This window comes from Phocoena sinus, chromosome 4, assembly GCF_008692025.1.
Source record: "Phocoena sinus isolate mPhoSin1 chromosome 4, mPhoSin1.pri, whole genome shotgun sequence".
NCBI classification, from domain to species: domain Eukaryota; kingdom Metazoa; phylum Chordata; class Mammalia; order Artiodactyla; family Phocoenidae; genus Phocoena; species Phocoena sinus.
The window spans coordinates 137,070,247-137,082,498 of NC_045766.1; the positions used below are offsets into that span (position 1 = coordinate 137,070,247).

At 38.1% G+C, this 12,252-nt stretch overlaps 1 protein-coding gene across 2 annotated transcripts in view; it reads left to right on the forward strand.

Annotated features, from left to right (window-relative positions):
• Positions 1 to 3,935, forward strand: part of MORC3 (MORC family CW-type zinc finger 3) — a 41,162-nt gene extending 37,227 nt beyond the window's left edge. For both annotated transcript variants that reach the window (XM_032629787.1, XM_032629788.1), the window contains 2 exons: positions 285 to 439; positions 3,208 to 3,935. In XM_032629787.1, the coding sequence (XP_032485678.1) occupies positions 285 to 439; positions 3,208 to 3,361 (309 nt within the window). In that variant the 3' untranslated portion in view covers positions 3,362 to 3,935. The remainder of the gene's footprint in view (positions 1 to 284; positions 440 to 3,207) is intronic.
• Positions 3,936 to 12,252: the final 8,317 nt, after the last annotated feature.

The window sequence follows — 12,252 nt, forward strand, 5'->3', positions numbered from 1 at the left end:
GAAGCCCCCATTTGTTTTTAGTCATGCTTTAATTAACATTTTGTATTCTTCTAATGTAAAAAGATATAGAGCTGAAACTAAGCAAATGAAGCTTTATTTATAGAAAGCTATTGTGTTTTGTGTGTGTTGTTTTGGTTTTCTTTTTGGAGCGGGGAGGTGCCCTAATTTTTTTATGGTAATAATTTTCATCAAGCAGGATTTTGTACATTTCTTAGCTTAAATTTGCACTTTGACATTAGTATTTTTAAATTGTACAGTTATAAAATTAATTAATTTTTTGTCAGGTTGAATTATTGGAAATGGAAAAATCACAAATCCGTTTGCAGTGTGAAGAACTGAAAACTGAAATCGAACAATTGAAGTCTACAAGTCGACAAATTGGAGATGTGTCAACGTCAAGTAACATTGAGGAGTCTGTAAATTATACTGATGGGGAAAGGTAATATGAGATGAGGCATTTGGCTAGGGCTGCAGTTCTGGTTAGCATGATACTTACTTGCTAGTGCACATCAAACAGATTGTTCTTGCAAAAGAAGTTACTGGCTGCTGTGATCCCAACGTTCTGATAGACAGAGATACAAAAGAAGTACATGTCATCATTCTTCCCTTCAAGGAACTAACAATTTTGTGAACTTAAATGAAATAGGAGTTTCAAAGGAATTAAGCTCTGATTGGTCAGAGTGGTTTGGAATGTTTTTTGGGAAAAAGTGAAAATTGAGCCAGATATTGAAGGATGGGCTGAATTAGGCGATGACTAGAAGACAAGGGTCTATTTCATGAAACTTACTTTTTGACCTTGATTTCTTTAATTTCTGTACTTGGCACCATTTCTTTATGGTTTGCTACCTCATTTTACTACATGCCTTCCCCAATTTTAACTTTTAGGAAATCACAAAATTACTAAAAATTGCCATTACAGGTGATTCCTAATTACAGGTGATTAATTAGGAAGAAGTTCTGTGAAAATAAGAAAACAGTAAATGAATGATTACCCTCTCTCAGGAAGATATTAAATGGGCTTGGGGTTCTGACAGTATTGGTGGTCTGTTGATAACCATTCAAGAGAGAAAAAGAAACACACAAAAATAGTCATTAGAAATAGTGCAACTCTTCTTGCTAATATGATAAAACTTGATACCTAAAATGTACTATTGTTGAGAAATAATTTACCATCCTTACTTGACATTAATTATATTATGACTTAGTTTTTTAGCTTAAGGTTTTAAAGGATTTCGTTAAATCTATTCATGGAAATAGAATGAATAGATCAGTACATACAAGCATCGGGGGGCAAGGGGTCAGAAAAAAAAATCCCAACTGGTGTTTCTGAAAACGGGAACCACAAGCATCTGTGGTGCTTGTGAAAATGCAGATCCTTGGACCACAGTGCAGTTGATTAAATTGGAAACCTGTAAACAATCTCCCAGATGACTCGCACACTAAACTTTGAGTAACTGATGGTCTTTTAGACCTGTGCTTTCCAAGACAGTATAGGCACATTTGGCCACTGACACTTGAAATCTAGCTAGTCTGAATTGAGATGTGCTTTAAGTATAAAATACATGCTGGATTTTGAGGCCCTAGTATGAAAAAATAAATAAATAAAATGCCTCAATATTTTGGTTATATGATGAAGTAATATTTTATATGTAACTAAAATTTATTTCATCTTACTTTTTAATGTGACTATTTGAATATTTAAAATTGCATATGGAGCTCACACTATTTCTCTCAGTCCTGTTCTGTGTACTAAAATAGGGATTTGTGATGTGTCCTGTAGAGAGGAGGAATTAGCCAGGACAGTCAAAAGACTTAAAGGATAGGATAGGCCAAAGATGGTTGTAGGATCATACTGGTCTTTTTCTATTTTTTCTATAGAAATGGGCCTCTGATTGAAGATGAGTGGGAAAGCTTGGACAAAAAACAGCTGTTATGGGCATGATGTAAAATTTTATCAAAGGTCCAATGGAATCTTAACATAAGCTCACAAAAAACATATTTAAAATCACATTTTTATGCGTTGTCAACCCAAGGATGAGCAGCTCGCTCCTTCAGAGATTTCCACCCTAGAAAGATCAGTATCTAAACTAAATGTAGACTTCTTATATTTTGGGAGGGGGCAGAACAAAAACAAGTGTAACATTCTCTTGACCTAGGCGTCTCAAGCTTCGACGCAAAGGCTGCTTGCTGTGTAGTTGTAGAAATTTGAAGTCTAGAATGTGGATATTCAGTTAGATACAGTATAGAAAACGGAAGGAATGATAATGATCACTTAATCCAGGGTTTCTCAGTGTTTATAATAAATGCATAGTAAAACGGATAGTTAGTGAACTTTAGCATGTGATAGGTTCAGAGAAATCCTGCATTTTATTTTTTTTAAAGGCTTTTTTTTTTAAATATTTATTTATTTGGTTGCACCGGGTCTTCGTTGCAGCAGGTGGGCTCCTTAGTTGCTGCTGCAGGGCTCGTCAGTTGCAGCTCACCGGCTCCTTAGTAGTGGCATGCAAACTCCCAGATGCGGCATGCATGTGAGATCTAGTTCCCTGACCAGGGTTTGAACCCAGGTGCCCTGCATTGGGAGTGCAGAGTCCTATCCACTGCGCCACCAGGGAAGTCCCAGAAATCCTGCATTTTAAAAAGTCTTTTTACCATTATTTAACCCAAAGTTGTATAAGCTCATTTGACCACAGGACCATTTCTTTTTCCTTTTATACTACTATGGATATCTCATAGAACATGTTTTAGGGAACAGTTCAATTCACTTTACTCAAAAGGAAGCTGAACTTCAAAGAGACACATTCTTATTCTTAGACCAGTGTTCTCACTAGTGTATCATTATTGTTTTCCAGGTGATAACAAGATTTTCATTTGTAAATAACATCTTGTAATTTATGTATTTTACCAGTTCATCTTTTCTCCAATCTCGAATTAAAATTGTAATAGTTGGAACCAAACAGAGCTGCTAGTGTTTTGAAACACTCTACATACCAACAGATAAATATTATACTTAGTTATTAAATTATGAATTATTAAGTTAAATGAATTGTTAAATCTAGTTCTCTTGAGGAAGTTTTGCTTTTCATTTAGTTTGTATATCATTCTACAGAGATTCCATTTTAATGTTTCCCTTAAATTATAAGGCCTACCTGAATATTGAACTGTATTGTTATAATGTTCGTCTAATAGGTGTACTGTTTGTATTTGCAGCCTCAAACTTCGATCTCTTCGAGTTAACGTAGGACAGCTCCTGGCCATGATTGTACCTGATCTCGATCTTCAGCAAGTGAATTATGATGTCGATGTAGTTGATGAGATCTTAGGACAAGTTGTCGAGCAAATGAGTGAAATCAGTAGTACTTAAAGTGTATTTTATGTGAGATACTAAAAAATATTTGCTTCGTCTTTCTGGTTGTATAGCTTTCAAAATTTAAGCAACTTTGTTATAGATATGATACGTAACAGACTGGAGAACCATAATCTTTTCTGTATTCTATGCATTCAAGTGTGGACACAAATATTGTGGACACATTATCACACCTTTTGAAATGCCTGTGAATCATTGGTATTGAGCAGCTACATAGCTAACTCATGATTCTGCTTTGAAATGTAAATATTTATAATTAAGTCACACATATTTTTTTATTACCCTAGAGGACTCAAGTGTTTTTCACCAAGAGGTTTTCAGGTTTCCCCTAACCTTTGTGCAGTCTTTTCTGGTTCCCCAAAGTGTATTTTTCTCTGACTTGAGGGCTGTGCCATAATACAAATGGAAATGTTACCTTTGATTTTCTTACAGAGAAGTTTAAAACAGGGTTTTTAAAAATGGAATAACACTCCCGATAAGTTGTAAGTAATTGAGCATTAATGTTTCTTTTCTATAAATTCTTATCTCCTGAAATATTTTATTCATGAAAATAAAGTAAGCAGAAACTCCATCCATTTTGCCAGGATTTTTGTGTGTGTGCTGAGATTGCCGATCATGGTTATTAAACACAAAGTGTTTTTACAGAAAAAAATAATGATTTTTAGTATAAAAATATAAAAATATTAAATGCCCCACCACATTTACTTGGAAGCCCATCTTTGGCTGCTTGGTCCGCATGGAGTGGGCACAGTGATTGTTCACTATTTCTTTTTGTGAAATTTCCTGTACAGCCTTTTGTAGGAGTACTGCAGGTTAATATGAGTTGAGGAAGACAATCTTTCTCCAACAGTACTGCGTACCTTTTCTTATATTACAAACCTAAGTGTTTTATATCCTGGAGTTAAGCAACAAACAACCTAGGATTATAGTATTACATGCCATAAAAATGATGCTTTACTGGTCCCGTGTTTTGTGCAATTATAAAGAGATGGCTTTCTATTAAGTATAACTGTATATATAATTAAGAATCTTATTTTCCACAACTAAAATGTGCATTATTTTTTTCAAAGTTTTATCATTGCTATTTATTTTTATTTTTGTTTCTGAACATTGAATACATGTTCCTTTTGTATGCTTAATTACATGTCTGTCATGTACAATATTAAATTTTTACTGTACATTAACTTCTAGAAAAAGCAAATAAATTTTTATTTGCTTGATAAAGTAATTGAAAGTGTATTTTTGGTATGAAGCTGGTTTTCTGTCACAGTTGTATTTGCTCAAATTTTAAAATCTCTTGTAATAAAATAAAAATATATATGATGGCTCACACTTCAGATACTACTTTTAAGGAGTTCTGTATTCAAGTTATATTTTGAAAAGTAAGATTGTGTCTGTTAAGACCCTCAAGTTGAGCTCATTTTACTATATTTATTAGAAGTTACATTTAGAAGATACAATTTCTAAAAATTTAGAAGTTATATTTACTTCCATTGAGGCTCTAAGACTGGGCTCACCTTGAGAGTGTGTGCGTGCATTTTCCACTCAAAAAGGGACTTTATTTGTGTAAGTCATGTAAAGAAACCTTGCCTAAATGATAGCAGCTGTGTATAGCATGTCTAAGTTTGTGAATATTTATGTAGCACTTATTTCTGGAATTTGCTATTTTTCCCTTCCTTTTGGTCAGCTATATTCTTGCAAAAATACATATTTCATATGGCTGTTAACTGGCTTAACGGCAAAGTTAATCATAGATTTAGAGAAACTTGCTTGCTAAATCGATTCTTTGGAAATACTTACCTAATATTCACTCTTTAAGAAAACATTGCCAAGATATGACTTTGTGGCTAGCAAATTTAACAGAAGAATGTACATGGGCTTTCATGTCATCTATTGAGGTAGCGATGATACCTGTCTTTTTTTGTTAAGTTAAATTTGTTCCTACCTATCTTTTTTTGTCAAGTTAAATTTGTTCAAAGGCTAGTGTGGGGGAGGATAGTGTGGCTTAAACTAGTTATTTAAAACTTAAAAGCAGTGTGAGGACGTAAACCAGAATAGTCCACAGTCCCTACAAACAGGACCTCAGCTAAGACCACAAAATCAGTAAAAGCTAATTTTCACACAGCAGGAGAGGCGTGGCATATGGATGTGGCCTTTATTTGGGCCTCAAATTCCTAATGTGGGCAGGAGGTGCTGGTGACTCTGCCCATGGTCTCAGACACTTGATTCCTGCTGTCATACAGCCCATTAGGTCGTTATTTGTCATGGAGGAATAATTAAAGTGACATGTACTGATGGTTCTTACCACTCACTGACTGCATTTTAGAATCACTTGGGCGGTTCTTAGGAATCCCAGTGTGAGGATGCAGCCCGTACTAATTAAGAGTTTTGGGGGTTGGACCAAACTGTCAGGCTGCTTTTCTTTAAGGCCTCCCAGTGCACCGTCAGAGCTGAGAGCTGTTGATCTATACCCTCCAGTGATGAATGTTTGTAAGTGTTGAACTCAAGTGGTTCCTGAAACAAACTCAGCATCTGCATGACCACTTTCTCACTGGGGTAAGCAAGGACAGGGAGAGGGAAGCAGAGTTGATGCCCAAGTTAGAAATGTAAATACAACAGAATGATATAAAATGAAAAGTGTTTTCTTATGTCCTTCCAGAAAGTATTAGCTGCCTACATACACACATTCATATATATATGCATTCAGTTTCTATTAAATTTTATATCTTTGTATTTGATTATATATTTGTATCAAATCTACACAGGTACCACACCATATAATTGGTAACATTTCCATATTACTCTTTTGAACAGCTTTAGTAGCATGTTATGACATGAATATGCTCCCAGCCCTCATTTATTTCTCGTCTTTTGATATTACTACAAAAGATGCTGCTGTGAAAATACACAGCACACGTACTTTTTAAAGTATATCCAGAATGTAAATACCTTGTAGTGAATACCGATAGGTCAAAGTGTATGCCGTGTTAATCTTAATAAATGTCGCCATCCAAAAATGGTTGCGAGTATTTATACTCCTATGAAAAATAGATGTATGAGTGTGTTTTTTCCTATCTCCATCAAACTTTCTGATATGTGGGAAAATGGCAGCTTGCACTTCTTTGTCTCAGGTTGAACATGTTTTCATATGTTTTATTGGCCATTTTAATTCCTTTTTCTGAGTACCCTGTCATATTCTCTGCCTATTCTTTAATGTTGGGTTCTTTGGTTTGTTGCTTTAAGGAAGCTAAATGCCTGTTGATGTGGCCACAAACACTACCCAGACAACTCCTAGCTTTCAGAAGTTGGTTCAGTCTTACTTTGCAGTGTCACATAGACTCATTGGAATGGAGTGAGAGACCCACTGGATTCATGTCTTTTTATATGAGTCTGCCCCTTGAACAACTTGGGGCTTGTGGGCTCTGACCCCCATTTAGTCAAAAATCCACGTATAACTTTTGACTCCCCCAAAGTTACTAATAACTGTTGACCGGAAGCCTTACAACAATGAACAGTCAATTAACATGTTTCGTCTATGTTACAGGTATCATTTACTGTATTCCTAGAATGAAGTAAGCTAGAGAAAAATTGTTAGAGAATCATAAGGAAAATACAGTACTGTACTGCCAAATTCGTCATCTGTTTACAAGATGGACCATCTCAGTATGTACATCTGTATTATCTTAAATGATAGACAACACTAGATGTTACGTGTACCCATTGAAAATGAAAAGGTGATGTGAAAAATTCATTTATTTACAGGTATAATGATTCATGCACTGGTAAGAAGCAGCAAGGAATATGATTGCTTTTTGGTAGCCTGGTGTAATCAATACAACTGCTTCACGGTTGCCTAACCTATACACTAATTGTTATAAAATTTTTTAAAATTTATTTTTGGCTGCATTGGGTCTTTGCTGCCTGCCGGCTTTCCCTGGTTGTGGCGAGAAGGAGTTAATCTTGGTTGTGGTGTGCAGGCTTCTCATTGCGGTGGCTTCTCTTGTTGTGGAGCACAGGCTCTAGGCACATGGGTTTCAGTAGCTGTGGCACACGGGCTCAGTAGTTGTGGCTCACAGACTCTAGAGTGCAGGCTCAGTAGTTGTGGCGCACGGGCTTAGTTGCTCTGCGGCATGTGGGTTCTTCCCGGACCAGGACTCAAACGCATGTTCCCAGCATTGGCAGGCGGATTATTAACCACTGCGCCACCAGGGAAGCCCGTTATAAATTTTTTTTTTGGCTGTGTTGGTTCTTCGTTGCTGCACGCAGGCTTTCTCTAGTTGCGGCGAGCAGGGGCTACTCTTTGTTGCGGTGTGCAGGCTTCTCTGAAGTGGCTTCTCTTGTTGCAGAGCACCAGCTCTAGGCGTGCGGTCTTCAGAAGTTGTGGCTCGTGGGCTCCAGTGCACAGGCTCAGTAGTTGTGGCACGTGGGCTTAGTTGCTCCGTGACATGTGGGATCTTCCCAGACCAGGGCTCAAACTCGCAGGGTCCCCTGCGTTGGCAGGCGGATTCTTAAACACTGCGCCACCAGGGAAGCTTGTTATAAAATTGTTGTGGCATACAGTATTACAGTTATATTCTTTTTTTCAGTAGTTTTTTTTTTTCATAGATTATTATTTATTTTTGGCTGCGTTGGGTCTTAGTTGCAGCATGTGGAATCTTCATTGAGGCCTGTGGGATCTTTCGTTGCAGCATGCGGGCTTCTTTCTCTCTAGCTGTGGTGTGTGGGTTTTCTCTTCTGTAGTTGTGGCGCATGGGCTCTGTAGTTTGCAGCATGCAGGCTGTAGTTGAGGCGCGTGAGCTCAGTAGTTGTGGCATGCAGGCTTAGTTGCCCCGTGGCATGTGGGATCTTAGTTCCCGGACCAGGGATCGAACCCATGTCCCCTGCATTGCAAGGCGGATTCTTTACCACTGGACCACCAGGGAAGTCCCTACAGTTATATTCTTAATACAGTATTGGAATACGTTACATATTTTTAAAAACCTCTTACCTGTGATGATACGCAGTTTCTCCAGTTACGAGAGAAGCATAATGTGTGGTAATGTAATTCTTTGAAAGCAAAGTTATAAAACAGGAAACTTACATTAATTTTATATTAAATATCACCCCCCTTATACCTATGTAAGGATAGACTAGTATCTACATATATTCTGTGCATTCATGATATACCTAAATTTTTCTTAGGTTTATTACATGAAATCGTGCATTTTATTATATATTTATTTTGAAGTATAAATGATTTACAATGTCATGTTTCAGGTGTACAGCACAGTGATTCAGTTTTATATATATATATATATTTTTCAAATTCTTTTCACTTATAAGTTATTACAAAATATAACTATAGCTCCCTGTGCTATACAGTAGGTCCTTGTTGGTTATCCATTTTATATATAGCAGTGTGTATATATTGATGCCAATCACCTAATTTAACCCTCCCCCCAACTTTTTCTTAAATTTTTAGATATTTCTAGGTTATGCACTTCGTCTGCATTTTTATTTTTTTTATTATTTATTTATTTATTTTTGGCTGCATTGGGTCTTCGTTGCTGCACACGGTCTTTCTCTAGTCGTGGTGAGCAGGGGCTACTCTTGGTTGCCGTGCATGGGTTTCTCATTGCGGTGGCTTCTCTAGTTGCAGAGCATGGTCTCTAGGCGTGCAGGCTTCAGTAGTTGTGGCTCACGGGCTCAGTAGTTGAGGCTCGCGGGCTCTAGAACACAGGCTCAGTAGTTGTGGTGCACGGGCTTAGTTGCTCCGCGGCATGTGGGATCTTCCCAGACCAGGGCTCAAACCCGTGTCCCCGGCATTGGCAGGTGGATTCCTAACCAGTGCGCCACCAGGGAAGTCCCTGTATTTGTCTTTGGGACATTGGTCACGGCTCACAAAAAGAATGCCATTAATATCCATCCACTTGACATAGAGGAAAATATATATGCATTGCTTTTTTAGCATTAATTTTGTGGTCATGAAGTTAATTTACATATACTGGCCTCTAGGAAGAAAGTCAAGACCCTTGAAGACAAGTCTTGGTAAATTCAAGCCATTCAAATGCAGGTGAAGTTTTTAGGTGAGTGTGGTCATAGAGAATGAATTAACCATTACAAAACTGGAGTGTGAATCACAAGTAAATTTCCTACACAGGCATTCTAATAAGAATGGGCTGAGTAAATAAAATTACCTATCTCAAACATGTAAAACAAGTTTAACCTCAAGGTTCAGTAGTAATTTCTTGCAAAGCAGTCAGGACTCATTATGGTAATGATACATAGAGTAGACTCAAAAGACCTTTTTACCCCAGCTTGGCTAATATTTAGGTTATGAGTATCTTCAATTATGTAAATATTATCCAGAACTCAGCTGTATCTCCATAGCAAAGTGTAATGGTGCTTTATATTCACAAAGTACATGAGTCATCAGTCTTCCTCATTCCTGTTAAATGCTGTTGAAAACTGGCCTGTGTTGTGAACTGTGTGGCCTATGTTTTGAAAGTTTGTACTGTGATCTGAAGCAGGGCTGACTGGAAGTAATTTGATGTGGGCTTTTCATTTTTTTTTTTTCTGGATAGGCAGTTGTCCCATGTCTTTGCGATTCCCTTCGTGGAGTATCTCAATCTGTGGTGTTCAGGCTGTCTGCATGATGCTTTCTAGACGCTAGAAAGCGCTCTTCCCAACTTGCTGTGTGACTTTACAGTGTGAGTTGTCTAACCAGCTGACAGCCAGAGAAGTGACGCAGTCTGACATAACTAACTATACCTGTTACCTCTTTTCCTGGGCAGAGAATTACAGGGGTCTAGGACAATAATAAAAATCATTATATATTATAATACTTACATATAATTATGTTATATAAAGTATATGATAATAGTATTATACACCATATTCACCATCATCACTTTAACCAGTAGTTTCTCATTTCCCACTAATTTATTGTGTCCTTAAATTGATTTTTTTCAGTATCAGATATTTTAAGCTCTGTAAAGTGAATTTTTTTTTTTTTTTTTTTTTTTGCTGTATGCGAGCCTCTCACTGCTGCGGCCTCTCCCATTGCGGAGCACAGGCTCCGGACGCGGACGCTCCGCGGCACGCGGGACCTTCCCGGACCGGGGCATGAACCCTTGTCCCCTGCATCAGCAGGCGGACTCTCAAACACTGCGCCACCAGGGAAGCCCCCGGGGATTTTTTTTTAGATTTTTTTTTTTTTAATTTTTTGGCCATGCCAGGTGGCTTGCGGGATCTTAGTTTACCGACCGGGGGTTGAACTTGGACCCCCAGCAGTGGAAGCTTGGAGTCCTAACCACTGGACAGCCAGGGAATTCCCTCTATAACGAGAATTTTCAATTGCATACAAAAGTAGAGAAACTGTTCATTGCAGCACTATTAACAATAGCCAGGACATGGAAGCAACCTAAATGTCCATCGACAGAGGAATGGTTAAAGAAGATGTGGTACATATATACTGTGGAATATTACTCAGCCATAAAAAAGAACGAAATAATGCCATTTGCAGCAACATGGATGGACCTAGAGATTGTCATACTGAGTGAAGTAAGTCAGAGAGAGACATATATGATATTGCTTATATGTGGAATCTACAAAAGGGTACAAATGAACTTCTGTACAAAACAGAAATAGAGATACAAATGCAGGAAACAAACATGGTTACCAGGGGGTAAAGTGGTGGGCGGGAGGGATAAATTGGGAGATTGGGAGTGACATATACACACTACTATATATGAAATAGATAACTGGGCTTCCCTGGTGGCACAGTGGTTGAGAATCTGCCTGCCAGTGCAGGGGACATGGGTTCAAGCCCTGGTCTGGGAAGATCCCACATGCCGTGGAGCAGCTAGGCCCGTGAGCCACAACTACTAAGCCTGCACGTCTGGAGCCTGTGCTCCGCAACGAGAGGCCGCAATAGTGAGAGACCTGTGCACCGTGATGAAGAGTGGCCCCCGCTTGCCACAACTAGAGAAAGCCCTCGCTCAGAAATGAAGACCCAGCACAGCCAAAAATAATAAATTAATAAAAAAACAACAACTAATAAGGACTTACTGTATAGCACAGGGAACTCTATTCAATATTCTGTAATGGCCTATATGGGAGAAAAATCTAAAAAAGTGGATATATCTATAACTGATTCACTTTGCTGTATACCTGAAACTAACATAACATTGTAAACCAACTATACTCCAATAAATTTTTTTTTAAAAAATAGAGGAACTATTACAATGAGCTCATGTGTACCCATCACTCTGCTTCAACAATTTCCAACTCACGGTCAATCTTGTCTTATCTGTATCCCCATTAACTTATCCCTCCAGTAATATTTGTGTGTGTGTGTGTGTGTTGTAAATATTAACTCATTAATTTTTTTATTGTGGAAATATATACATTACATAAAATTTATCATTTTACCATTTTTAAGTGTATGATTCAGTGGCATTAAGTACATTCACATTGTTGGGCAACTATCACCACTATCCATTTCCAGAACTTTTTCATCATCTCAAATAAGCTCTGTATCCACTAAACAATAACTCCTCATTCCCACCTGCCCCTCTGGTGGCCTCTACTTTCTGTCTCTACGAATTTGCTTATTCTAGGTACCTCATAGAAGTGGAATCATAACATATTTGTTCTTTTTATTTTTAATCTATGTATTTTTGGCTGTGTTGGTTCTTTGTTGCTGCGCGTGGGCTTTCTCTAGTTGCAGCGAGCAGGGACTACTCACTGTGGTGGCTTCTTTTGTTGTGGAGCATAGGCTCTAGGCACGCGGGCTTCAGTAGTTGTTACTCGCAGGCTCTAGAGCGCAGGGTTAGTAGTTGTGGCGCACGGGACTAGTTCCTCCGCGGCATGTGGGATCTTTCCAGACCAGGGCTCGAACCCATGTC